The following is a 26,566-nucleotide window of genomic DNA, read 5'->3' as shown; positions in this document are numbered from 1 at the left end:
GGCAGGGCTACTTGGCCAGAGACTGTATCGGCAGCAGAATCCCAGGATTTCTTCAAGTACTACTTACACGCTCCACGGTGAATGCGCAGCCGAGGGAATGCAAAGGTGTGCGTCAAGTTGAACTGTCACCAAGTGCGCATCTGCATGCGGGCGCTGTGGTTGTAAACATTGACGTACGCCAAGCCTGCGGCAGGCAACCACTCAGGCAACAGACCCCTCCTTCCACACTGCCGCAGCCTCGTGTACAAAGCGCTTCAAACTATGAACGTATTGCTAAGGAGGAACACGCTCTGATCATTGTTGCCATAGCATAATGTGCTCAAGAGATAGGAAAATTTCCCGATTTTCTAGAATCAATAGGCCTAGAATCAATCTACTAGGTCAAGAAGAGGCTGCACTTATTACACCCTCCCAAAACCGCTTCATACCAAGCACATTGGCACGAGTTGGATGCGCATAAGCTGCGTTGAAGGAGTCGCTCTGAGCGTCCCTTCCCCATCTTACTTGTGCTCGCTTCTCCACGGTGTTTGTGGCGTCATCCATGGCTAACTTCTTCGCTGTGAAGCGTCTGGCAAGAATCTTGACGCTCCTCCTCTCAGTGAACTCCATTTCATCAGCTTTGCGCTTCTGAGCCTGGATGCCATGGCCTTGGACCCACGCACGAAGACCGTCCTTCAGACTCTCGCGCATGACTTGCCGTTTCTTTGCTAGTATGGTGGGTGACATCCTGCGAGTGCACTCTTCGGGCAGAATGTTGAGCCAGACAAGACTGTTTACGCTAGGGCGGCGCTCCAACTTACGACCCAGCCCATCCTTTAATCTCTGCTTTTGAATGGCTTGGTGAGACTGGATCAGCGCCGGTGAAACCGAGGATGAATACGTAGCGCATGTTGCGGGGAGCACGGCTCGAGCAACCAGATCTTGCACTTGCGGTCTTCTCTCGAGATTGTGGCTAAGACGGATTTTGTTCAAACTTCTGGAGATTTGTCTAGAGAGCACATTGGTCCTGCTCATCCATATCCATGCGTTGGGTGGACTAATCGAAGCTCTTGTAGGCCGCGTTGCAAGTGCTTGCTCTATGGCGTGGGACGCATAGTGGATGCGCTGAAGGTGAAGAAAGGGGTCGCAAGCGAGGTCGCGTAGTTTGTGGCAGGTACGACTCAGCTGCAGCAGGTCGTTGACTTGAAGGTATGAAAATACCTGCAGAAGGATCTCTTGGGGAAGCTCTTCAAGGTGCACGTGCACATGCATCGTCAGCAGCGAACGATGCTGTGGTATGGTAACGTGAGTTGGACACTAAACGAATGCGAGCTGTCACGAGCAATGCTGAGATTCGATAGGGGCAAGGAATACATATATCTAGGGCTGAAGCGACTGGTGTTTGAGGCTGAACCCTAGTGGCAGTCAATCACGCGGTCCAGAGCGATGACGTAGCGAGCGCGTCGCGTCTTCAATGTTCTTGGCACTCGAAGACGAAATATCCGCAAAATCTGCCCTCAATCCATCTCACTCCCACGTCGCATCTCAAAAGACTCATTGTCAACTCGCTAATACGCCCGGTCCATTGAAAGGACTCATTTCAGCTCATCACACCACTGCTCCCGGATTGTGGATAGCTCACGATCTTTCCAAACGTATCAGCCATGCCCCAAATCCCGGATCTTAAGCAGCTCAATTGGACGATCTGAGAGTGGTCGACGAATAGATTGACCGAGTTACCAAATTCTCTGATGTACCAGTTGAACACAGGTGGGTCCGCTGCTTCGAACATCAAGTTCTCCGACGGCACGTCTCGCATGATGGCTTGAATGACGTCCGTTCGCCAGCTCTTGACATTCTCCGTGATGCCTTCGCTCTCAATCATGATTCGCTCAACGCCAAGCTCGTTCACGAAGCGCTTGGCCAGGTTGACAACCTTACTAGGGTCGGATGTGCCGGTTGCTTCGAGATCTTCGGCCGCAGTATCGCCGCCGGCGCCAAATTGGATGCCGAGCTCTGGCTTGGCCTTGAGACCAGCAGACTGCACCTTGTCGACGAGGCGAATGAAATCTTCAGAGGGGATGGACAGGAAGCCTGTGCTGCATTCGAGGACATCAAATCCGAGATCTTTTATCTTCATGATATATCTGTCGACGGCATCAATGGTGTTTGACTGGGTAAGGATATGCTCCCTGAATGCTGTCAGCACCCAAAGCACCGCGGTCAGGAAAGCAGTCAAAGCAACAAATGTAAAAAGAAGATCTCTGGAAGCATTCCTTGACAAAGGAAGGGGCGTGCTTCTGGCCTCTGTGGCATGGGTCTGGGGAGTTACTCACATCCAGCCTCCGGTACTGGCGTAGACGCCATGCTGATGAGCCAAATCAATCATTTCCCTCAAGGAAGCCTCAGGCATGAGGCTGAAACTGCCACCCGCGAATTTCAGCCCGTCGATGTGGTAACCCATGGTTTCGAGAAGGTCTTGCAAATGCCGTTTGCCGTACGCCGAGTAGTAAGGTCCTCTGATCTCAGTAACGCCTATCTTTCGAGGCTTGGTTGGGCGTGGGTTGGATCGGATGAAGTCGAACCCATTAGCGTCGTTCAGCAGTGGCCTCGCTGAGTTATTGGCTTCAAGCTGTCGGCTCTGAGTACTGTGGAAGGACCTGGTACAGCCAAGTGATCGAGGAAGGTGCCTGTAGGGCAACGCCCGGGCGTTGAGCTTGGGAAGAGCTTTCAAAGTAGAAGTGAGTGCTGCCATTATCAAACTAACAGTGTTCTAGACATACGAAGTTGCTGGCAAGAAGTTTTTGGGACCTTGATAAGGTGTAGCTACTAATCCTCTACCTCGGATTCTATATCCGATATCCCTGTCCATCGACGTCAGAGTTTCAATCCCTCCACCAATCTGCCCTTCACGGCTGCATACTTCCACTCAGTCTCATGTGTTATTGCCAGTGTAAAGTCCCGTATGACTGAATCTGAGAGTCAGCCGACTCCGAAGCCCCTCAGGCAGTCTCACGCGAAGCCGCCTTACGCTAATCCCCGGGGCGAGGCTGGGTCCAGGGCGGAGTGCACTGCGCTTGGCAGGTGAGGCATAAACCATGGTGTAGAAGCATCAAGATCTACCTTATTGATTGCAGACCTCGTCTCGATAGACCAGCTCATTCGCTGTACAGGTCGGGTTCCGGTTGGATAAGCTTCTGTTCGCAAATAGCTGCCGACTTAACGCACCTTCAAGTCCACCACAGGCCGCGTGACTTTGACCTGTGAAGTGGCTTCCACTTTCCCGGGAGGGCATTGAGACTTTTGACTCGTATCAATCCTGCCGGTTTCAGTCATGCTTTCTGGGACTGGACCTCTGATTTCTGCTCTAGACTTGTTTGGTCCTCCCCTACAGCCTCAGCAGCCGCGACAGCCACGGCGTCGTTCCCGAAGTGCCTGATCACGAGCCAGGCAGGAATTATGGCTGACGCCCACAGCCCTAAGCAGATGTATACCCCTCCGACCTCCGCAAATATCCGAATGGAGTTGAGTCCATAGCTGACTGCCTGCCACGCAGACTCCGTCCCACGCAAAAGAGCCGAATAGCGGATTACCTCCTGAGGATCCTTGGACAGCTGCCCCATCAGGAAGTAGCAGAAGAGGTAGTTCAGCTGGAACCCGGCGGTAAGGAACAGATACGGTACAAAGGCATGTCCGAAGCCCTCGGTGCTCCAGTCGTAGGTGGGTCTGGTGTGTCTGAACTTAGTGACTAGAACAGTCGTCCAGATCCACCAAGCGCCCTGAAGTGTGACAATGACGCCAAAAGCGACTCTCGACCTGGTTGATAGCTTGACGGATGTCCGATCCAGCCACATTCCAAGTCCATTACCGCAAGTTACCGCGATCAGTGCCGATAGGAAGGAACCAAGAGCTCTGGCTCGCACTGAGAACCAAAGGCTCAGGTAGGTGAAGAACGTCGCCTCCGCATACACCGCTTGCCCAATGAAGAGGAGAAGCAACAGGTATTTTGGTCGGAGAAACGTACGAACCATGAGCCTCATCTCTTCGACCGGGTGGTTGAATATGCTCAGGTCGACTTTCTGGCCATCCGTCCTCTCCACCTTAGAAGGCCTGTTCAAAAGGAGCGCGACCAGGGGACCAGCCGCCTGGATGGCAATGAAGACCAGGTACACCGTATAGCTAACCTTCCCAGCTTGGTCGCGGTCGGCGTTGAGCCCCAGATTGATGGCGCCTCCTAGAATCTGACCACCCAAGCGGTAAGTCAACCAGTATCCTAGCACTTTACCTCTATTGTATGGCTCCGGATACGCCAGTGCGATGGCTGTCTCAGCCGCCCAAAACACACCGGCGCTGATACCACACAGCGCTGCCCCCAGTAGGACAAGCCATTCTGTGCCATAGCGGTTATTGGTGTACAATCCTGCAGCGTATGGTGCATAGCCCACAGTACCGAAGATCAGAGCACCCTTGATGCCGATGTACTTGGTGAGTATGGACGAGAAAAAGCATGAAACCACCATGAGGCAGAATGTGAGAGCATTGGCTGCGTTGACAAGGTAAGGTTTCTGTGCGCCTCCGGCCCCCAAGCTATTCATGGCGATCCAGATGCCTGGGGCGGCGAAGTTGCAGAGACCAAGAATCGTGGCGTTGTAGAAGGTTGATCGGTACCAGCGGACTACGAGAATCGCCATGAGCTAAGGGTGCTGTGAGAGTGTATTAAGAAACATACCAGGGTGTTTCGCAACACGTTTCTCGACGACATCTTGAAGCTCCGGATGCTTTCCACCTCCTCTTGGACTTGCCATGGTGGCAGTGTAGATAATTCAGCGTAAGGAGTAGATTTGGAAGAGGGTTGTCGAAGCAAGTCCATCCATGAAGCGAAACACCCAGCTTTTTATGCATCTCAAGCCTGATAACGTGCTCATGCTCGCGTTCGAGACCAAGCCATGTATTTACCTGGTACAGAAATTGCAGACGTCGTGTCAGGGGCGCAAACGTGGACCTGCATGGCATGATGGCGATGGGCTTTTCCCAGCTCTAGCAAAGTTTTTCATGCCTCGCAGGTACGATAAGCGTGATCTGACAGGAGGTAGTCAAAATAGTGTGCTTGAGCCCGAGGCTCGTGCATGACCCCCTCGTTCGACTGCCTGTCACCATTATTCCCCGCGATTGCACCATATATGGGCTCCCCGGTCTCGGGAGTGTTCGGCCCAGACCGCTCATTGTTAGTGTATCATGATCTAGTGCCTGTCGTGTCGAAAAATTCTGAGTGAGAAATGGTCAGCAGCAGATTCAGTGCAGAGTCAAGGCATATTCGTGCTGCTATTGACGCCATATCCTATCGATCATGAAGTCTAGGAACCAGCAGATGGGGCATGTCATTGTCCTGACTACGGGCGGAAGGATTCAATAGATTCAGATCTCAAGATGCAAGAACCACACAAGCTATGAGCTTTAGAACCCTGTAGAGCTAAGGCACCCATTCAGAGCGCCGATGATGCTGGCGGAACGACCTAGACCTCAATATCCTTGCCAGCCCACACCCGGCCCTCCCTGTATGCCTTGATCCTCAGCCTCGCGACCCTGCGGATATCGTTCTCGTTCTTCGCCGTCAGGTACCATGTCCAGCAATTGGCCAACCAGCTCCCTCCGATAGCGGCTGCACAGATAGCAAAGGATGTCTTGTACCCATTGTGAGCGAAGCGAGACTGGAACAACTGCGGACCGACAACACCGCCGACCTGTCCAATGCATGATTGAAAGGCTAGCGTGAAGGCGGTGCCTGTGGTGCCGACCAAAGTTGCAGAGCGCCCTATCGATGTCAGTTCTGAGTCCGCGAACATTCTTCTATGGGGAAAATGTTGAACTTACAAGCCCAGAAAGGAATAAAGTAGACAGAATAGAACATCGTGCCAAAAATGCAGGCCATGTATGTCGCCATCCGACTGACGTCCCCTGGCACACACAGTACCAGAAAGAACGCGAAGGCGCCAGCGCAGATGAACATGGAGAACTGCGGCCTTGTCAAATATGCTCTACCAAGAAACCAGCCTGCAAAGATGATAGCCAGCACACTTGCTGCCGCAGGTGCAATGTTCAATAGCTGATTTCTTGGCAAGCCAGCGAAGCCCAGACTCGTCGTTACGGTCGGCAACTGCCACTGCAAGCCATAGCCACCGAGGTTCATCAGCACCTGCATCAAGCAAAATGAGTATGTGCGCGGATTCTTCAGCGAGGCGATGATCTCGGCTGTGTCGAAGGCGGAATCAGAGGTCTTGGGTGCGTTGGAAGTGAGGCGCACTTCGAGGTATTCTTGTTCCCGCGGTGTGAGCCATTTGTCGGAGCTGGCGGACTTGGGATAGTCTGGTAGACAGAACCAGACGACGCCAGCGAAGAGCACCGTGAAGAGACCCTCGAGAAGGTAGACCCTTCTGTAGTGTCAGCATTGGGCTTAATTAGCAAGTGCTGGATGCGACCTACCATTGCCAACCACTAAGGCCACCGAGACCGTTCATGTATGAGATCCCATACGCCAGCATTGATCCGACCACTCCTGCACAATTCTGCCAACCAAACATCCACATTATGGGCTTGCCCATCTCTTCGGTCCGGTACCAACTGCAAAGCTGTGCTGCTAAGCCGGGGAACAGTCCCGCTTCCATCATGCCAAGAAAAAACCGACAGGCATAGATTCCTTGTTTGTTGTGGACGGCGGCGTGGCATGCCAGCACAAGACCCCATGAGAAGATGATGCGAGACTGCCAAAGTCTCGGGGTCATCTTCTTGAGCATGAGGTTGCTGGGCACCTCAAAGATGATGTACGATATGAAGTAGATGGATTGAACCTGTGGGAACACTTAGCTTCGTGACCGGAGATGAGAAAGTAACTTACCCAGTTGTACTCGTCAGGAGTCATATTGAGCTCTGTAAGAATGTTTCTCGGTTCCCCAACCTGCAGAACTTTCACCACAGCTGCGTTCATATAGTCGATATTCTTGAGCATGTACATCAAACCAATCAACAGCAGGAAACGGCGGTCGACCTTCTTCATGATCGACTTATGCTCCTCGGCGGTGAAAGACGAGAGGAAGGACTGCACATCTTGTGGCTCGCTTGATGACGACGGGGCTTTGTCGCTCTTCTCATCCGCAAACACATTGACCCCTGGCACGTCGCCTTTGGGCTCAACAGCTGGAAGGATACTCATCGTGGCGTCGTTTTGGGAGAAAAAAGTATGCAAAGAATCGTGGAAAGCGACCGGCGTCTGAGGTTGTAGATGAGGAGAAAAGCACAGAGAAGAGTCTTTGACGCCTGTTGTCACCAACGGTGCGTACAAGGACCAGAGTTCGCTCGACGAAACCACCGAAGTCGGGAAGGCTGCCCGAGGTATTTCCCCCGAACCCAGTCGTCAGCTACATGTAAGCACTTTTCGTTTTCAAAAGATAGTGTTTCCGCGAACTGCAGTCTCCATAGCGGCGATAGTCCGACCTCAGAACGTGGTAAACAAGAGCACGCGTCCCTTCGTTCGGAACGTGGGAAATCTCCTATCTGCATACTAGCAGCCACACTGCATGAGACCCAAAGTATCCTCACTAAGTATGGATCTTCCAACACAGACGCTGTCGGCTTACGTGCCATATTGATGGCGTGCTTGGGCCAGAAGTCGCAGGCCAGGAACTATCTGGCTTTTGCTCGTTTGGCACGTTACGCTATCATCACGCTATTATCACGACAGCATGGTTCTCCAACGCCAACTGCCATTTGTAGCAACGTTACAAACACGTTCCGCTGATCTCATGTAGGTTGGAGTCTTTGTGAGATGGCGTGCTCGATGTCAAGATCGAATGAAGTTGAAGTTGGCTCGTCACGCCATTTCTTGGCGGTATTGATATTGTACAGGCAGTGTATTGTAATCGTCCATACGGTCCACCAGGAAATACATCCCACCCACGGCACCGTGCCCGCTGCGGGTACGATGGGGGCTTTAACGATACCTATCACACAAGAGCGTGCTGCCTCGGTCTCGATGAGCCTCGTGCTGCTGTTGTTCGGTACTCGGGAAACAGATGCGCGAAGTCCTGCGCGAACATGATCACGGAGAATGCACATTCTATATCAGCGGAAGTTGGTGATGACCAAATATGGAAGACTCTATGACGTACAACTCTCATAGAGAGCCCGATACCGTTGCTGCTGTCGACTTTCAGCCGCTCAGGTACTCAGGTACCTCCCGAGTACTTGGCCACTTGAATTTGCTGCCAGGATGGTCGTCGAGCAGCCTTGACTGGCCAAAGTGCTGCTCTCTAGCCGTAGCACCAGTCTTTACATTCGCCCTGAATAGTCCTCGCTTCTTAAGTTCTGGAATCACTAGTGAAATGATGTCTTCGAAGGTCCCAGGGTTGGTGGCGTGTGAGCAGTTGAAGCCATCGATGTCAGCAATCTCCACCCACCGTTCCAGCTCATCGACAACTGTCTTGGGGCTACCCACGACCTTTGCGTTCATACCACCAAGAATGAGATACTCAGCAATTCTTGCTTTGTTCCATTTGAGATCTTTGCTGCCAGGCACCGTGTCGGCCCAGCCACCAATAATCGACTGTATCATCGGCAGCTTAACGAACCTGAAGTCTTCGTCATCGGTGTAGGTTGATAAATCGACACCAGTCCATCCGCCTGTCCGTGTTGTTAGCCTGCTCGAACTCACAAATATCTGGGATTGCGATGATGTCACTCACCGAATAAAGCCAGTGCACCCTCACGATTGCCCCATGAAAGAAGTTCTGCATGCTTGGCTTCCGCAGCTTCATCTGTCTCAGCAACTATCATGCACATACTAGCGATTACTTTGACGTGATATGGGTCTCGACCTTGTTCCTTTGCCAAGTGTCTGATCGCATCAACAGACGGCCGCAGCTTCTCAGGTAGCTGTGCTCCAGCGAAAATGACTTCGGCGTGCCTCGCACCAAACAATCTGCCCGACTTCGACGTTCCGGCCTGGAAGAGAAAAGGGGTCCGTTGTGGAGAGGGTTCGCAGATGTGTGGACCTGCTACGTTGAAATTCTTACCCTCATGATTGATCTGGCGAACGCGGTCAGGCTCAGCATATACTCCGGTAGTTTTATCCTCGACGACAGCATCGTCGCGCCAGCTGCCCTCCCAAAGCTTATAGAGTACGTCCATGTACTCTTCCGCGATAGCATAGCGATCATCGTGTGCCACCTGCTTGTCAAGACCAAAGTTGCGAGCCGCTGAGTCTAGGTAGGAAGTTACTATGTTCCAGGCGACTCTGCCGTCAGTCAAGTGATCGACAGTTGAGAACTTGCGAGCAAGAGCATAAGGATGTTCGTATGTTGTCGATGCAGTGATACCAAAAGCCAAGTTCTTGGTGACGGCGGCCATTGCCGGCGCAAGATATAGCGGATCATTGATGGGGAACTGTGCACCACATTGAAGCGCGGGGCCGTGATTTGCTGGTCCGCGGTAAACATCATAGCAGCCCAGTACGTCTGATATGTGTCAGTAAGCTCCATCAGAGTGTTCCTCTTGATTCTCGGGGGTTTTGTGTTGCGGGGACTAATGTCCCGACTCGTGCTTCCCGTGAGATTACTTACCGGCAATGAAAAGAGCATGAAAGCCTGCCTCGTCAAGCAGCTTCGCAAGGTCTGTCCAGAAGCGTAATTTCTTGTACTCCGCCGTCCTGTTCGTGGGATGACGCCAAAGGCCTGGCGAGAGGTGACCAGGAGTATTCATCGCAAATGCATTGAGGATCAACTCCTTCCTCTTCGGTGATTGGCCATTTTGTGCCAAGCCATTCGGGTGGGCCTCTCGTTGCCTTGCGCCTTCTTCCGACGACATGGTGATGGTCTGGTAGGAGTGAAGGACTTTGGGCGAGGCTAAAGTTGCGTTGCGCGCTCTTCAAAGCGATCTCAGGATTTTGGGTTGCATACTGGCCAGGACTTTGACCCGGGAATGGTGCAATTGCCGATATTCATACGCAATCTTGAGCCAAAGCACGCAATCCATCCCAAGGACTCACCCCAAATTTCGAATGACAATACGTAGTCCAGCATACTGAGTCGGGTGGGCCTTGACTGCTTATCGTTGTGCATACAGTCCCGCACGTGGGGCGGTGGTGCCGCTAATGTGCGACAAGCCACGTTGACGACATTGGCAAGGCTCCAAGGTGTTAGTAATGAGCATGGGATGCTGCCCTGCAGTCCCCTGCACTGACTCTCGGGGTTTGCCCACGTCAGCCTCGGAAAAGTTATCGTCACTTAGTCTGTAATGATGCAATACGCTACTGGCCAAATTGGATTTCGTCCTGAAGCCTGCAATGTCAGGAAGATTTCGACCTCGCCCGAATCGTACAAGAAAGTCAGTGGAGAGAACCATCCCCAAATGCGAGAAACGTAACGATACATACACGAACATCTCCGATTCCTAGGTCGGAGCAGCCGGTGAGAATAAGGCTATGCACGTATTGCGAGACACCTTCGTCGTTTCGTGAAGTCCGAGATGAGGAGTATCACGTCCTTTATACAGTTACCATCGCCGCCTGATATTCTCATCACGAGATCATGGGGTCCTCACGAACCTGGCTGCAGAGTATTCTGGGCCGTTCGAAAGAAAAGACATTATCAACCTCAGAATCCATTTCAACGACGGTTGGTCAGTCATTACTTATCAAGGAATTTCCAGCAGAGCCTGTGGATTCGTTGATGCCAGACAATCATCAACGGGCTCTTATTCTGAACGGAGTCAAGCAGCCATATGAAACCATCGAGAAGCATCCCGTGCCACAAATCGAGAGCAGCCGGGAGATTCTTGTACGGAACACTGTTATCGGCTTGAACCCGATCGATTGGAAAGCACCGTGAGTCTTACATTGGCATTCATACTAAGATCACAAGCTGATATGATACGTAGAGATTTCAATTTTGGAATTCCAACACTTCCCTACATCTCTGGCAGAGAGTTGGCTGGCATACTAGTTACTACACCATTTAGCAAGAAATCCCGGGTAGCGAAAGGCGACAGAGTAAATAATTACATACCCCTCACATAACGTTTTGTTGACTAACATCTTAAGGTGCTGGTCATCTCCACCGACTACAGAGACTTACGAAAAGGAGCCTACCAACAATATGTGATCGCAAATGATTTCAACACCGCCCGGTTGCCGCCATCAATATCCAGTGAAACTGGAGCGGCCCTCGGAGTCGCCTTTGTCGCCGCAGCACTTTCGATTGGGGTTTGTGCTGGATTGGACTTCAGCCTGATATCTAATGGGCCAGATCTTTTGAAGTTAGTTCGAGGCATCCCAGAAACACGACTACCAGATGATATCAGGAATGAATGTCTCAATGGAATTGACCCAGCCGAGAGGCTACAGCAGGGCGACTGGCTGGCCGTTTGGGGAGGTTCGTCTACCAGCGCCTACATCATCTGCCAATTAGCACGGCTAGCGGGCGTCCAAACGATTAGTGTTCTGGATTGCAAGAAACATGGCTTTGCGCAGCACTCCGCCAGCGACTTCCCTAGGGCAGATGTACTTATCGACTCACACAATGCCGAAAGAGCCGTCGACGTGGTGCGGTCAGTTGCCGGCCAGAAGCTCCGCTTCGCCGTCGATACCGTAGGCAGACAGACAGCCAGCCACCTGCTACGATGTCTCGGGCCTGAGCCGATCGAGAAAAGCATTTCACCAACTCCACCATCAACGCCACGCAGGTCAAGTACTTCTGATGAACCTCAGCAGCATCATCTGGTGGGTCTGACGGGCCTGCCCAAGGGGACTCCCCCAGCCGGATACTCGTTCCACACCGTCCCGATCAAGTTGTTCCATGAGATCCCAGAAGTGGGAGAGGCGTTGATGGTGTGGTTGGAGAGACTTCTGGCAGAAGGGCTGTTGGCGCCGCCTCCGATTCTGGCGGTGGAGCACGGGTTTGAGTCGGTGAACGCGGCACTGGATCGTATGCGTAGGGGCGAGATCAGTGGTGGACGGGTTGTTGTTCGAGTCGACTGAGCTAGGCACATGTTGGGAAGCAGTACCCGGTCAGAGAACAAAACAAATTCCAAAGGTTGTGTGGCTTATTGCCAACACACAGAGCTCCACGGAGAGATACCGAAGCACTTTTCAGGATTGTGGTGAGTGGTTGTTTGCAGATAAAACACGTCAAGCACGCATTTTTAGCAGAAAAGATAATAAGCTACACGTTGAAGCTGTTGACATAGAGTCGCCAATCACTTCACTTCTTATCTTCTTTTTCCGGCCGAGTCGAGATAATGATTCAATGTAGGTAGGAGACCTAGAAAGAGGAGAGCCTCCCCTATCACAGGAGAAGATCTCCAACACTCCTGAGATATTAGACCTGGGTACTTCGAGTTAAGTCCAGATCTTTCACCTCCTTCCTTACACCAAGCAGAGAATACGGTGGGCTGTTTTAGCCGATCTTGATTGCATCTTAGAACATACTCATGTATTTCCTTTTACTAAACTGAATTCATGGAGCTTCAACAGGCCTTCTTGGCCGCATCTCAAGCGGAGGAAGCTTCCTTACTTGCTGCTTCGTCCGCGGGTTTGGGATCCGTCGAAGACCCATACGGCTCCTCTTCAGTGTACACGTCATACCGATACTTTGCCGCAGCATGGTCATCTCGAACTTTGCTTTGTCCTTTACCATAAACCTTTTCTCTAGCCGTGAGCGGCTCGTCATCCTCCTTTCTAGCAGGAGCGTACAAGCCACGTCGGCGCAACTCGGGAATCAGTAAGTCAACCACATCCTCGAAAGTACCTGGCGTGGTAACATATGCCAGGTTGAAGCCATCCAAGTCGGCCTCGTCAATCCAACGTTGCATTTCATCGGCTACCTGAGCTGGCGTGCCAATACCGACGGGACCTAAGCCGCCGATGGCTGCCTTTTCGGCAACTACACGTGGCGTCCAACGAGGAACATCGGGGCTGGTGGTCGTGAAGGCATCGAGCATGCTTCGGACTTTGTGAGCCTCCGTCGAGTCTGCAGCCGTAATGTCTTGATCCAATGGGATCTTTGATGCATCAATGCCTGTCCACCCCGAGAACAGAACAAGACCACCAACGGTGGAAGCATACTTCTGAGCTTCCTCGTACTTCGCTCTGGCCTCCTCCTCGGTGCGGCCAAGGATGGGGGTGAATGTGCCGAAGAATTTGATCGACTGTGGATCACGTCCCTGCTCTTTTGCGAGCTTGCGAATATTCTCGATCTTTGGTCTGAGTACCTTGGGACTGTGGGAAGAAACAAAGATCGCCTCAGCGTGAGTTGCTGCGAATGCCGATCCAGCTGGTGAAGTACCAGCTTGGAACAGAAAAGGTATGCGCTGGGGTGAAGGGTCTGTTATATGCCGAGAGTCAAGATTGTAGTACTTGCCGTGGTGTCGAATCGTGCGTATCTTGTCTGGATCGAAATAGACATCATTCTCTGCGTCTGCAACGATGGCATCATCCGACCAGGAACTTTCCCACAGCCTGGATATCACGAGATCAGTACCGTTCGTAGTAGGGGAGAAGAGCCACTGACTTGTACAGCAGACGCAAATACTCGTCTGCAGCATAGTAACGGGTGTCATGCTCGATGGGGTTGTCCACGCCAATCGCCTTGAAAGCAGCTTTCTTCCACGAGGTCACGATGTTCCAGGCAATTCTCCCATCAGTCAGATGGTCCAATGTAGAGAACCGTTTGGCGAGGAGAAATGGAGGCTCGAAACTTGTAGATGCGGTAATGCCGAAAGTGAGATTCTTCGTGACAGCTGCCATCGCAGAGATAGGCTACGAGAGGTCAATTGCTACGCACATTCGAATTGATGCTTTGCTTACAATTGACGGATCCGTCATAGGCCATTGAGCTGCTCGGCGAATGCAATTGTCGAGGGAGTCTTCGTCTAAGCGCATAGTTAGCTTCGCATGATCGGAGGCAATACCAGACCTAAGCGGCCTCAGGAGGAAATGCCCTTCAGGCTTGATGGCTCGTTGGGGTGCAGTGCCAAACTCCGCCATGGAAATGATCCCATTGATCGAGCTCGCAACGATTTGTGCATCCTAGATACCAAAATGGCTTGGACTGTACTCACTATGTTGGTTGTTAGCAATGTGCAAATGAAAGGTAGCATGAGGGCGAATCCCCATTCTCCCCCTTGTGATCTTGGTGATTTGGTCCCATTGGAGGACCTTTTCAGATAAGACATGTGTTGCAACCTACCAGGTATCGTAGCCACCATAAGTATCTGCGAGGAATAGAGCATTGATGTTCCCTCGCTCTAGCAACTTAGCCAGCTCGATCCAGTACCCAAGCTTCCTCTTCTTGGTACTTTGATCAGACGGGTTCTGATCTCGATCAGCGTTGAATCTCAGGAGCCATCCTGACTTCACACTCACCTTCCATTGCCCAGGAGACAAATGCCCGATTGTAGACATGTCAAATGCATTGAGCAAGATTTGCTTCTTTGGCTGGACGTTGCCGTCACTATTCTCAGCGATTGAGCCCATGTTAGGGATGTGTTTAGTTGATGAAAATCAGACGTCGGCTCGAATGAAAGAATGAGGAATCACAGGAACTAGGCAAATGCACATCTACGACCTGGCTGCCGCTGCAGAGTGGGCAATTCTCACATGATGACACCGGCGCACTTGTCCGTAGCTGCATATGTTGTGACAGCGTAATTACCGTACCAGCGTTACTGACGAAACCAGCTGTCTTACTCTTTTCCAGTATGGACGCTAATGGATTGCCAATAACGGCCAAAAATGGCGTCAATCAACGGGCCCTGTACACCATATCCCACACTCTCGTACCTCACGCGGCGATGTACCATGCACGGAGCATTTGCCATGTGCGTACCGGCCGTGCTACGAACAGTCGAGAGCAGCGAATTGTCAGCAATTTTACCTCGACTCTCACCATCAGCATCGCCAAAGCTTGCCTGAACAACGACCGAAACAGGAGCAGACTCGAAGCCGTAGGCCATCAACATGGCCACCACAGACTATACCACTATCTCGACTGTCGCAGCGGATGATCTACAGCCAGGCCATGCTCGTGTTGCCCCTGTGTCCTCGACATCGTCAGTGGAGGACATCAATGATGATTCCCGGTCTACCCTCGCTGATACATCGCCCCCGAGTTCGATCTCAGACACTGTCATCGAGGATCACCCCAAGCCTTCAAACGTATTGCACGGATCATATCCTGCTTCTGGTCTGCAGCTTCCAGACCACCATATAGACGACATCCGAAGCCTACGTGTCGTCGTGATTGGAGCAGGTATCGCTGGCATTAATGCTGGAATACTCCTTCCAATCAAGGTTCCTCGAATTCAGCTCACCATTCTCGAGAAGAATCAAGATGTGGTAGGTTGTTGACTGTGCTGCAAAGTCGCTTCCTTGGGAAACGAGCTGACGCCCTCACAGGGTGGAACGTGGCTGGAAAACGTGTATCCCGGTGTCAGGTGATTGAGACCCCAACATCCATGTTACCAAGCCAAGGGGCTTGAACTGACAGCAACAGGTGTGACATACCTAGTCACGTTTACCAGTCGACATTTGCTCCTCATACCCAATGGTCCCAGCAATTTGCCCCTGGCGACGAGATCAGAGACTACTGGCAGTCCAACGCCCGCAAGTACAATGTGTACCAGTACGTCAAATTTGGCCGACGCGTGCAAGACCTCAGCTGGGATGATCAAACGGCTGAGTGGACCATCACTGGGGTGGACACCAAGTCAGGAGAGCCCTTCACACAGACTGCAGATTTCGTGCTGCCAGCAATCGGTCGATTCAATGACTGGAGACTACCTGATTATCCGGGTGTTTCCGATTACAAGGGGCACATCCGTCACACATCGAACTGGGACCCGACCTTTGACCCTACAGGGAAGAAGATTGCTGTGATAGGCAATGGAGCAAGTGGAATCCAGGTTCTTCCCAACGTACAACGAGTTGCGAAGCATGTCGACCACTACGCACGCAACAAGACCTGGATAGCAGGATCCTGGGCCGGTGACGCCCGGACATTCGAACCTCAATGGTACGATCAAGAGAAGAAAGCAGAGTTCCTCGATGATCCCGACAAATACCTCGCCTTCCGCAAAGAGATCGAGGCCAAGTACTGGCGACGGTTTCCGGCACTGTTCCGAGGCTCCAAGGAGGCCGCCGAGATGCGCGAGCGCTTCATCCAGATCATGGGCGAGCGAACAGGTGGCAACCAGGATCTGATCGACAAGTTAGTCCCAGACTTCAATCCCAACTGCCGCCGCCTGACTCCGGGGCCGGGATACCTGGAGGCTCTCGTCGCCCCCAACGTCAGCTTCATCCAAGACCGCATCGCCCGCTTCACCGAGACCGGCATCCAGACCGTCACGGGGGAGCACCGACCCGTCGACGCGATCCTCTGTGCCACGGGCGCCGCCATCGACTTCATCCCGCCCTTCTCCATCCACGCCCGCGGCCGCAACCTGCAAGACGTGTGGAGGCCCGGCACCAAGGACGCGCAACGCGACCCTCTCCACCACGGCTTCCCCTACACCTACCTGGGCCTCGGCGTCCCCGACGTGCCCAACTTCCTCCTCATCGCCGGCCCGCACGGCACGGGGCCCTCAGGCACCGTGCCCCACAGCGTCGAGGTCCAGCTCACCTACTACGCCAAGCTGCTGCGCAAGGTGTCGGCGCAGGGCATCAAGTCCGTCGCGCCCTCCCGACGGGCCGCCGACGACTTTGTCGAGTACGCGGACGCGTTCTTCCCCAAGACGGTGCTGACGGACAACTGCAGCTCGTGGGCGAATGGCGGCCAACCCGGTCAACGCATCCATGGCATCTGGCCGGGTAGCGCGGGCCATGTCACGTTGGTGAGGAAGGAGCCGCGGTGGGAGGATTGGGTGTGGGAGTACTGGCACGAGAGTGGGAATCGCTTCGCGGGGTGGTTGGGCAATGGGTGGACGCGGCGGGAGCGCGATGAGGAGGCGGATATTACGCCGTATCTGAGGAGGGAGGGCACGGTGGACTTGCGCAGCGTGCATGAGGAGTGGTTTTCGTGGCCTTGATAAGGTATACTTGTGGTTGGAAATTGTCTGTCTCGTTGCCCTATAGTCAGTCCTGTGGATATAGCTGGACTTCCAGGCAAGACAGATCTTAGGTCATTGTAGTGCCGAAATCTAGAGATGCTGGTGTATTGCAGGCTGACGACGCCTAGCTGGTTGTCATGGAAAGGGGAGCGCCGCCTGGAGGGCCCTTAGAGTGAGTTGGAAATCGAGAAACAGAGCGAAATTGTATCTAGATGCTTGGTGTTTGCCGTGCCGTCTCCCTCCCTACCTAATGGCGCCGATGCTTGCCGAACCGGGATGCCATTGACAGTACACCGTTCGATTCGAAGATTCACATCGAAAGCCCATGCCAATCAGTCATTAATACCTGCCCACCAGTTCGCTCCATCCCGCGGAATAACGCCACCGGTCTGCCCATAGCCGCCAGCCGATCCTTGGTCTTGATTCGTTCGTTGAGTATCCTGTGTATCATCACGCCGTGCCATGTTATGCCGCTTGAAGTTCGACCACAGTCCGTTCGCGTATTAGCTACTGCCAGTCAGACCTCCATGCGACCGGCGGGCTCCTCATCGTCGCTCTTAAAGTCTTCGACTTCGCTAAGCTCGCCGTCGCTTTCTGGGTCTTCTTCTTCGTCGTCGTTGTGTACGTTGGTGGCGTACTGTGTCACGTATTCTGTGCACATCAGTTTTCTGACCTACCGGAAGCGATCACATATACAGGGGTAGTTACCTTTGACACGCACGTCGTAACTCTTTGGTTCACGCATAAGGAGAGCAGCGGCTTCACCATTGAGGGGATCGGTAGGGTTAGGATACCGCAGCAATTGAGGAAGGAAGACTTCGAAGATGTTGATCATGTCGAACATGGGGGACCATGTCTGATTGATGACATCGAGACAAACGGACCCGGACCTGCGGAATCACGTCAGTGTCTGGTCCAGCGAACCACACGGGTCGGAGGCACTGACTGCTCGTCGATGTTGGGGTGGAAGATGCGGTTGACGAAACCAATGGATGGTGAGCTGTACGGGTACGCATCTGGTAGCTCAACATGCACCTTCCATCTCCCATCCGCGAAGGGAGCTGTGGTAGAAGGTCAGCTTCGCATTCGTAATCTGTCTCTCGACAGGCGTCTCTTACTCTCGGATGGACCTTTGAATATGACGAAGAACTCTTGCATGTTGTCGTTGACGAGAGTGACCTCGTAGTCGCTCATCATGAGCTTCATGACATCCGTCTCTATTCTCCTCTTGGGACTGCTCATCTTGCCTCGGCTCCAGTTACTTCGTAGATTCGGAAAGACGGGTTGTGGTCCTGCTCAGGTGTGGAATTATTCGAAGAAGGCGGACGACAGTTCGTTACAGGGCGCGTTTTAGGGATCGTATACGCGGGTTTCAGGCTCCAGGCGTTTGTCTTGAGTGATACCAGATGCGTACTTCGGTTCCTTGCGGCGAACGGCGGGGTTCTTTGTTGACCGATTTCGGAGAGGCGTACGCCAGGACGCAGGTGTGGCACCGAGGAAAGGGACGACAGAATGGACGTATCTAGAGAGTGGTCTTAGGTTGCTAGAGGACAGAGTCGGGGAGGGGTCGGAAGGAGGGAGTGAGATAAGGACGAGTTGGTCACGCTGGACGTTGACCTCGAGGACATGAGAAGGTGGAGCGCTCGTGGCCCGCTACCCAATGCCCAGGTGCTCAGGTGCCCGAGTCGCGCCTACCGCGGCCAACGTGGGGCAAGCGCCTCTTTGATCGTGTCACCTGCTCTTGCCACAATCCTTCCGCAGCTGTCTACTGGAAGGCTACCATGGTCAAGGAGGAGTTCGAGCCTGATTGGCAAGTCCTCACAATGTGAATATAATGCATTCTTACTAGGCTGCTAAACACCAACGCTATGCTTCTCTTCCGGTGCCTCAGTTTTCAATAGTGAACTTGGTCCGCACACCCATGCTTGCGAGCTCAACATCAAGATATCGTAGCACTCCGGGCACATTGACCACAGTCGTGTTGTCACCCCCTACCCATTTCCTGCCAGCACCATCCTCCCACACATTCATCTTGCTGTCGCCCCACTGTGCTTGTCTTGCGCAGGCACGGCATCTCACAACGCCACTTGGCTCCATCCTGCCGCCTTTCTTGCTGAGTGCGTATTGGTTGGGCACCATCATCGTCGCAAGGAAAGAGCCACAGCCTCGGCAGATCCACGCTCGCTGTTTGTCGGAGCAATCCATCAACCGGTCCTGCAGAAGGTAGGCACAGCCGTGGGCGATGAGTGAATCTCTTTCCATCTCACCCACGCGGATACCACCACCCTTGCTCCGTCCCTTGATTGGCTGACCGTGTAATGCATTCACCGGTCCCGTTGTCCGCACCTGGAACTTGTCACTCACCATGTGACGCAACCGTTGGTAGTACACGACGCCTAGGTAAATGTCGGCCGCGAATTCCTTGCCAGTGATGCCCGAGTACATAGGCTCATTGCCAGAGAAATTGTATCCCGCCTGCCGAAGCTGCTCGCCGAAGAAGTCACCAGCCGTGTTATCCTCACTGAATGTAAAAGGCGTGCAGTCCTGTGCCAGACCGTGGAGCGCTCCTGACTTGCCCGCCAGTGACTCCACGAACATGCCAATGGTCATTCGCGATGGAAACGCATGCGGATTAATAATGACATCAGGTTGGATGCCAGATTCCGAGAAAGGCATGTTTTCGGAGGGCCACAGAAACGAGCAAACGCCCTTTTGTCCGTGGCGAGATGAGAATTTGTCACCAATGACCGGTCGCCGAGGTATGCGGTACTTGATGCTGATGGCCTGACAAGGCTGCTCACCAGTATCAGAGCCTATCAGTCGCACTTGGTCGATATAGGCCTCTTCCTGATCCTTGTACTTGAAGTACTCGGTCCGGCCGTCAAGATTCACCAGTTGGTCGGTCGAGGGATCCAACATGACTGCATGATGTGCCAGTACGATGCTCCCTTCTGCAACCTTTAGCCCTACCGTCGGCAGGCCATCTGAGTCGAGCATTCTGAGTGCCTCAGCTGAGACATTGGTGTCCTTCTCGGCAAAGCCAAACAGGTGTTTGATCTCGGTCCGGGATTGAGATTTGCCGCTGGGTAGCGCGTACACTTTCGTCTTATAGATGACACCATCGCCAAAACCACGCTCGTGAGATGATTTGTTGATTATCATGGCGTCGTCCATATCGTAGCCGGTATACGAAATCACAGCAACTACCGCATTCATGCCGTTTGGATAGTTGTCCAGTCCATATTCGTTGTACAACGGTGGTCGAACCACAGGAGTCTGCCCAGTCTGAAGTAGATAAGCCTTGTTATCTGTTCTGTACATCAGGTTGGACGAAGGTGTGCCCATGGCCTGCTTGCTCATCTGACACTGGTACATGTTGCGTGGCGACTGATTGAAGTCTGAGAATGGCGTCATATTGGCAAGAATGGAGAGGATGTTGGTTGGCGTGTATTCAATGTGTGTTGTCAAGTTGGGGATGATGTCTTCCTGCAGACATGCAATATTCATGTATTGCTGTTCGAAAGGCCCCACATAGTCGAGCTTGTCAGAAGCGAGATACCTGACAGGCCTGATCATCCGTGAAGGCTGCGTGAACAAATACAGACCAGGATACAGACCACCATTGGAGGTGGGCACGTGTCCAATTTCGAGCTCTACCGGAACGTTCCGTTGGCCGTTGACTTTCCAATGTCGCAGTAGTTGGGCAATCTCACGCGCTCTGCTGGCTGTGCAGTAGCCGAGTATGCGTCCATCAAGCTGCACACCAAGACTAGATTCAATCGACATCGAAGGTGTTGAGGCAAGACCAAGCTCTGCGATAGTGGCTTCAAGTTCCTCGGTTCGGGGTCGTTCGGTGGGTACCACACATTGGTGGGCAAGATGATTCAGCAACCCACAGGGCGATCCATCGGGGGTGTGCACAGGGCACAAGAAACCCCAGCTTTCTGGCAGAAGCTTTCTCACTGTGGTTGTTTTGAGTTCAGCAAAGAAAGCACCTCTATGTATACATCGGAAGTGGCTAATGAACCGATAGAAGTTGATCTTCTCGGCCACGATCGTGAAGCCTGACGTCTGCGACTGATCGAGACCAGTCGGACTGACCAGGTTGCCTGTCGTCATGAAATATTCCAAAGAGTGGGCGACATTCTCGTTCGACCTTCTGACGGTTCTGGACAGGAACTCTGCGCCAAACTTTGCATCAACGAAGGTACCGCGCCTCGTGCGACACCAGTCGCGTGCAGCAACGCCAATTCTCCCCAGCCATTCAGAGAGGTTCTCTTTCAAGAGCATGCCATACAAAAAGCCACTCAGGAGGACCTCGTGGTTGGACACGGCATCAGGATTGTCAACAGCACAGTCTCCTGCCGCCAGAGCGTAGACCTTGCGAATCATGAACAGGAGGAACTGGAACTTGTCATGATTCTGAGCCTCGGTTACATTAGCATTGCCGAGATGTGGCAATACCACGCGTCTGAGGAATTCTTCGCCAGCTTTCTCGTCGGTCATGGTGAATGGCACCTGTAGGACAGGTTTAAACTTGCTGCCCAGATATGCCAGCGTCTGGCTCCTTGACTTGAGATTGTAGACCTTGTATGTCCGCAGAAGTAGCTCTGTACGTTCTGAGACAAATGAGCTGGGTTTCTCGCTCCCCAAGGGCGTTCCAACGATGCCTTCAGCAATCTCGCGATCATTGGTCTCGACCAGCGCTTTGAGGACCATCACAACGGGCACCAGATACTCGTTCTTCCTCCATGAGAATCGCAATGTGACGTTCCCGTCCGTGAGATAATGTAAAACGTTTGTCTGAGCCGTCTGATCTGGCCGTACAGAACGTATTGAAACAGCGAATTTTGAGTATGTTGGCCCTCTGTTGGTGAATGCGCCTCGGGATAGGGCCATGGGATAGTTTCGCTTAGGCATAATGAGTAGGCGGATGAGCTTCTCATTGCCATTGATGACAAAGTACCCTCCTAATTCTTCAGAGTCTTCTCGATGGGTGACCATATCGGCCGGTGTGGCCTTCTCGAGGTGGCATTTGTTCGACCTGACCATGACTGGCATTTGACCAAGATTTCTCGTACTTTCCTGCCACTCATCGTTGTTGATTCTCCACTGTAGCTTCGCTCTGAGCGTTCCTCGGTAGCTGGAGTGTCTTTCGCGACATTCGGAGGGGTAGATCTCGCGGTTCTTGGTGCTAAACTTGTTGGAGTCTGGAAGCCTCGGGGACTCTAGCGAGACGTCTGCTATTCTGAGATCGAGTCTATTCCGCGGACCACTGGGATCATTCGGGTTGCCGTCCACCACAGTCACGGTGCCTATGTCTTTCAGGGCTTCATGAATCAGGCCTTGTCCAAACAGTGCGTTGAACGACTCGACGTGCGGCTTGACGGCAGCCTGCAGGAGAGGGTATGCGCTTTTATCTTTCGGCGGGTCTCTGAACAGTTTCCGTCGTCTTGTGGTGTTGTAATCGACAGTCCATTGAGGCTTCGGCTGGGTCTGGGTCTGAGTAGCAGTGGCCATGGCGCAGGCGCCGGCTCCAGAGATGGAGCGCCGTGCTGGATCCGATGCCAGTATCAAGCTCTAAAAAGAGCTGGTTCAGCTTGCGCGAGCGAGAGCGAGAGACATTGATACAATGCGGTGCAATGCAACGGATTGCGAACCTCGATTCTGCTGGAACTTTTTTCGTCGCATCTCCAAAACTCGGCCCTCTCAAAACGCGTCTCCACACTTTATCGATAAATCCAGATATAGTTAGCGCGACCAACACTCTGGTGAACTCGTCGAGTCCGAGTCTCCTTCCGCTGGCTTCAATTTGAGGTGCTCATGTCAGCATATGAACGACATGAGCAGCAAGCGCCTCTGTACTGCGACATCCTTACCTCGTACATCTGAATAAGTGTCCACAATGCCCGTCGGACGACTAGTCAGGATGTCCTGAGCAGCGCTTATGCTAATCTCCTTCTTCTGTCTAGCAGACCAACAATGCTTTCACAATGCTAGACGCCCCTATAATGGCCACTCCCCTGTCTGTTGGCTCTTACCGCTTCGAGCTCACTGTTGAGCCATCCAGCCAATAAGAGACTAGCATGGATCGAATTGAGCGTTTTGTCGATACACAGCCATCTAAAGTGCAAGCCTGTACCGCCTGAAGCGCGTTCAGAGACAACTCCGTCCTGATACAGGCGTTTCTAGCCCAATTCCACCTACAGCATGCGATTCTGCTCGCAGCGTTCACGAGTATCCGTGTCCAAACAGTCTTGAACTTCTACCGCGCTACGCGCGATGCGGGGCAATCTGGCGACTGGATACAAGTGTCGTGTCCCTGACTCCACCTTGCGATACGGCTAAATTTGCGAGTACTCTCATCACATGGATGCATCCGGATTCACCGTCATGTAGTAAGGCTATGGCTTCGTAATCGGGTATAAGTGCCTTTGATACTTCCTCCGGTATCCTTGGCGCTGAGGATATATACCCCAAAGCTCGCCTGTTTCTGTGAGTCCTTATTTAACAACCTTTGCCTGGCCTGCAAGCCGCAGACCTGATCCAACAGGCCGGATTCTAGGGCCTTGTGCTGGAGGCATTACCTAACAGCCATCACAAGCATGGGAGTATTTCTGCAAAGTCTTCATGCAGCATCCAGCTGTATCAGAAATCCCTAAGCCTATCAAGGTGTTAGAACAGGAATGGAAGAAGGAAAGCTATCTGGCTACCCCGTACCCGGTAACGCCACGAGAACTCAGTGCATATTCAGATACCGTCGCTATTTCTTTTGACAATATACACTTTGTGCAACGGAGACTTCGAATGTTTGGAAGCGATACATGGAGGGCGCCGTTTGATCTAGACGAAGGGGAGCAAAAGAGCTGCCCGAGTCTCTCGGCTCCAAAGGTATTTAGGTAGACCGCAACCAATTCCTTCACAGAGCCTATGGAGGATTGATATGCTTCTCGAAAGAATGGCAAGAGGTCCAGGTATCGAAGCGTTGATGGTCCGACAATCAGGCTGAGAGCGAATAGGGGGCCGGAATTGGTGTCGGGCGGGAGCCAAGGCGATCGGGCTTCGCTTCGCCTTGCTCCGTCTGACAGATGCTCACCACCATCTCAACCTCTGAGTAGCCTCTCCACCGCGCCATCGCGCTTCGCCGCGCGTAACAACCAGGTCTCATCGACATAAGTATCAGAGACTTGGACCCATGATGATCCAGTCACATACGCCACACGTTGTCCAGCCCAAAGAATCGTTCGATGTCAGCACCCCGCGTCCACGCCACACGCGTGCCCGAACTGGATGTCTCACATGCAGGACTCGCCGCAAGAAATGCGATGAAGTCAGGCCCAGTTGCAGTGGGTGCACTCGAAATGGCCTGATCTGTTCCTGGCCGCGCATAAAGCAACCAAATGCAAGCCCAACTAAAGATCAACCGTCTTCAGATGGACAAGGAAATGGCACGCCATCCGCTTTTACAGATGATCCCGACGACTCTGATCAGAAGGTTGTTACGACGTGGCAGCCATCAATCGGCGCGTTCGTTCTTTCCAATAATGCACGCGCAGCATCGCTGTTCCCATCCTCGCCAACACTCCTGAGGCATTACTTGAATAGAACATCCGTGATATGCACGCATCGGCCATCGTCTGCAAATCCCTTCGTCAACTACGTTCTACCCTTGGCAGCTGCCGATGATTTACTGATGCATTGTGTGTTGACCCTGGGAGGAACACATCTCGTACATGCTTCGCGGGACGGGAACACATCTTCACAGCTGCAAAGAGATACCTATAAACACTATTCCCTGGCGCTCCAAGCTCTGAGACATGATAGCCTCGACAGCATGACGGAGTGCCCACCGGAGAAATGCTTACGAATACTACTGGCGGTGCTGTTGCTGGCACATGTCGAGGTGAGCTTTCATCCTCTATTTGCTGTGCATGGCGTCTGACGTCCCTTCAGTCGACCAGAGGCGATGTAGAGGGATCTATCTTCCCGCATCTCCGCGCCGGCTGGCATCTAGTAACTCAATTACTGAAGCCATCTGGACCGCATATCAAAAGCATGAATGCGGACCTCGAGGGCTTCACCATCGAGACCTTCATGTATCTCACACTCGTGTCCAAGATTGTGCCAGACGATGCCAGACTGAATCGCGCGGTTGCCGACGACCAATTCATGAGCAACAGTAAGTTCTACCAGGCTTTCTTCCATGCTGAATAGAAGGGGTCATTCGAGATGAGATGGGAATAGCAATCCACATCCTGGCAAGAGTTACTCATCATCGTTCCTTTTTCTCGTTTGGATTACTTCATGCAGGAGACAGCGTCTTGATGAAACTTGAATCTGATGTCTCACTCCGTACTGGCGTTCAGCTACATGGGAGTAGCATGCTTCGATGCCCAAGAGCCCTCTTCCACCCACGCCTCTTTGTTCCCAAACCCATCTGCTTGTAACTCTCAAAATATGTCTGACAGAGCGGTAGTCGGTTGGATCAAGGAGTATGGGAGCTTTGGTACCTTCTTCTCCTACGGTCTTGACCTGTTCGAGAAGATTCCTATCGTATGCTCTTTAGCCAAGGAATGTCTCAATCATTGGCGAGCTGTACGCAACGGCCAGCGACAGCCATCAAGTTCCAGAGTCGATCAGGTCGAACCCGACTCACATGCACCATCTCCACCAAACGCACCACCCGCACCACCCGCATCGATCTCCAGGAGAGTTACTCACCTGATCTCATGGCTCGAGGCATGGGAAAGCCCAGAGCCGAGTGCTGAGGCAGCACAGTCAAAGCAGGGCCACCGCGCCGCAGGAGAGTTCTACCGGCAGGCTCTGCTGATATACCTGAAAGCCTGCTGCGTCGAACACGCTCCCGATGCCTTCATGGGACCATCCACCGTGCCTAATGAGGGTTCCGAGTTCTGGCCGTTGCCCAGCGCCAAGATGCTCGCAGACATAGCGGGCCACACCGAGATAGTCATGGGCCTCGCGCCGATCCTAGGCATGTCCCGCTACGGAGCAACGTCGTTGTGGCCCTTGATCATTGCCAGCTCCTGCTTCACCGATGAAGACAAACGAGCGCTGCTGATTGAATCCATGGACAACACCGCATCGTATTTCTACGGCGCGGCCCAGCTCGAACGAGTCGTGAACGTCGCGCAGATCTTGTGGCGGGATGAGGGACGCAAAGCCTTTGGGCCTTACGGGCTGGAAATGATCATGAAGGAACATGCTTACAATCTGAGCATGTCATGAAGCCACAAACTGCATACGCGTTGGTGCTTGTTAAGACCGGTGCGATACAACAAACGCTACAGAGAGTCGGAGACGGGCGGTTGGTGTGTTTCTACGATAACCTTTCTCACTTCCGCCGCCGGACTTGGATGTGTCCTTCGTATTATCGTCTCGCAACGCTGCTGGGCCACGTGGGACCGATGACTTGAGCAGATCACCCGCCGCTATTGCTGCGAGACAAATACCGTGTGCAAAAGGGAATGGTGTTGTG

At 52.8% G+C, this 26,566-nt stretch overlaps 11 protein-coding genes across 11 annotated transcripts; 3 read left to right on the top strand and 8 right to left on the bottom strand.

Annotated features, from left to right (window-relative positions):
• Nucleotides 1–381: 381 nt before the first annotated feature.
• HMPREF1541_05748 (uncharacterized protein) lies at nucleotides 382–889 on the bottom strand (the record flags this gene model as incomplete). Its single annotated transcript, XM_008720085.1, has 2 exons — nucleotides 382–769; nucleotides 801–889. The coding sequence occupies 2 exons, from the start codon at nucleotides 887–889 to the stop codon at nucleotides 382–384; spliced, it is 477 nt and encodes a 158-aa protein (XP_008718307.1).
• A 690-nt stretch (nucleotides 890–1,579) lies between these two features.
• HMPREF1541_05747 (uncharacterized protein) lies at nucleotides 1,580–2,443 on the bottom strand (the record flags this gene model as incomplete). Its single annotated transcript, XM_008720084.1, has 2 exons — nucleotides 1,580–2,171; nucleotides 2,316–2,443. 2 exons carry the CDS (start codon nucleotides 2,441–2,443, stop codon nucleotides 1,580–1,582), a joined length of 720 nt encoding a protein of 239 aa, XP_008718306.1.
• Nucleotides 2,444–3,311: 868 nt separating this feature from the next.
• Nucleotides 3,312–4,784, bottom strand: HMPREF1541_05746 (uncharacterized protein; the record flags this gene model as incomplete). Its single annotated transcript, XM_008720083.1, has 2 exons — nucleotides 3,312–4,654; nucleotides 4,709–4,784. 2 exons carry the CDS (start codon nucleotides 4,782–4,784, stop codon nucleotides 3,312–3,314), a joined length of 1,419 nt encoding a protein of 472 aa, XP_008718305.1.
• A 708-nt stretch (nucleotides 4,785–5,492) lies between these two features.
• HMPREF1541_05745 (uncharacterized protein) lies at nucleotides 5,493–7,186 on the bottom strand (the record flags this gene model as incomplete). The annotated part of the gene is made up of 4 exons (XM_008720082.1): nucleotides 5,493–5,791; nucleotides 5,851–6,407; nucleotides 6,460–6,824; nucleotides 6,872–7,186. The coding sequence occupies 4 exons, from the start codon at nucleotides 7,184–7,186 to the stop codon at nucleotides 5,493–5,495; spliced, it is 1,536 nt and encodes a 511-aa protein (XP_008718304.1).
• Nucleotides 7,187–8,182: 996 nt separating this feature from the next.
• On the bottom strand, nucleotides 8,183–9,834 carry HMPREF1541_05744 (uncharacterized protein; the record flags this gene model as incomplete). The annotated part of the gene is made up of 3 exons (XM_008720081.1): nucleotides 8,183–8,652; nucleotides 8,715–9,485; nucleotides 9,591–9,834. The coding sequence occupies 3 exons, from the start codon at nucleotides 9,832–9,834 to the stop codon at nucleotides 8,183–8,185; spliced, it is 1,485 nt and encodes a 494-aa protein (XP_008718303.1).
• A 722-nt stretch (nucleotides 9,835–10,556) lies between these two features.
• On the top strand, nucleotides 10,557–12,004 carry HMPREF1541_05743 (uncharacterized protein; the record flags this gene model as incomplete). Its single annotated transcript, XM_008720080.1, has 3 exons — nucleotides 10,557–10,852; nucleotides 10,906–11,017; nucleotides 11,069–12,004. The coding sequence occupies 3 exons, from the start codon at nucleotides 10,557–10,559 to the stop codon at nucleotides 12,002–12,004; spliced, it is 1,344 nt and encodes a 447-aa protein (XP_008718302.1).
• Nucleotides 12,005–12,516: 512 nt separating this feature from the next.
• HMPREF1541_05742 (uncharacterized protein) lies at nucleotides 12,517–14,500 on the bottom strand (the record flags this gene model as incomplete). Its single annotated transcript, XM_008720079.1, has 6 exons — nucleotides 12,517–13,483; nucleotides 13,536–13,783; nucleotides 13,832–13,896; nucleotides 14,077–14,084; nucleotides 14,214–14,338; nucleotides 14,390–14,500. 6 exons carry the CDS (start codon nucleotides 14,498–14,500, stop codon nucleotides 12,517–12,519), a joined length of 1,524 nt encoding a protein of 507 aa, XP_008718301.1.
• Nucleotides 14,501–14,983: 483 nt separating this feature from the next.
• Nucleotides 14,984–17,049, top strand: HMPREF1541_05741 (uncharacterized protein; the record flags this gene model as incomplete). The annotated part of the gene is made up of 3 exons (XM_008720078.1): nucleotides 14,984–15,361; nucleotides 15,422–15,459; nucleotides 15,519–17,049. The coding sequence occupies 3 exons, from the start codon at nucleotides 14,984–14,986 to the stop codon at nucleotides 17,047–17,049; spliced, it is 1,947 nt and encodes a 648-aa protein (XP_008718300.1).
• A 538-nt stretch (nucleotides 17,050–17,587) lies between these two features.
• On the bottom strand, nucleotides 17,588–18,312 carry HMPREF1541_05740 (ubiquitin-conjugating enzyme E2 8; the record flags this gene model as incomplete). The annotated part of the gene is made up of 4 exons (XM_008720077.1): nucleotides 17,588–17,721; nucleotides 17,779–17,960; nucleotides 18,017–18,131; nucleotides 18,189–18,312. The coding sequence occupies 4 exons, from the start codon at nucleotides 18,310–18,312 to the stop codon at nucleotides 17,588–17,590; spliced, it is 555 nt and encodes a 184-aa protein (XP_008718299.1).
• Nucleotides 18,313–18,957: 645 nt separating this feature from the next.
• HMPREF1541_05739 (uncharacterized protein) lies at nucleotides 18,958–22,590 on the bottom strand (the record flags this gene model as incomplete). The annotated part of the gene is made up of 1 exon (XM_008720076.1): nucleotides 18,958–22,590. One exon carries the CDS (start codon nucleotides 22,588–22,590, stop codon nucleotides 18,958–18,960), a length of 3,633 nt encoding a protein of 1,210 aa, XP_008718298.1.
• A 2,937-nt stretch (nucleotides 22,591–25,527) lies between these two features.
• Nucleotides 25,528–26,316, top strand: HMPREF1541_05738 (uncharacterized protein; the record flags this gene model as incomplete). Its single annotated transcript, XM_008720075.1, has 1 exon — nucleotides 25,528–26,316. One exon carries the CDS (start codon nucleotides 25,528–25,530, stop codon nucleotides 26,314–26,316), a length of 789 nt encoding a protein of 262 aa, XP_008718297.1.
• Nucleotides 26,317–26,566: the final 250 nt, after the last annotated feature.

The sequence above is a fragment of the Cyphellophora europaea genome (genome assembly GCF_000365145.1).
Source record: "Cyphellophora europaea CBS 101466 unplaced genomic scaffold supercont1.5, whole genome shotgun sequence".
Lineage (NCBI taxonomy): Eukaryota > Fungi > Ascomycota > Eurotiomycetes > Chaetothyriales > Cyphellophoraceae > Cyphellophora > Cyphellophora europaea.
The sequence above is the reverse complement of the archived record's forward strand: the minus strand, read 5'-3'. Positions and strand labels throughout refer to the sequence as shown.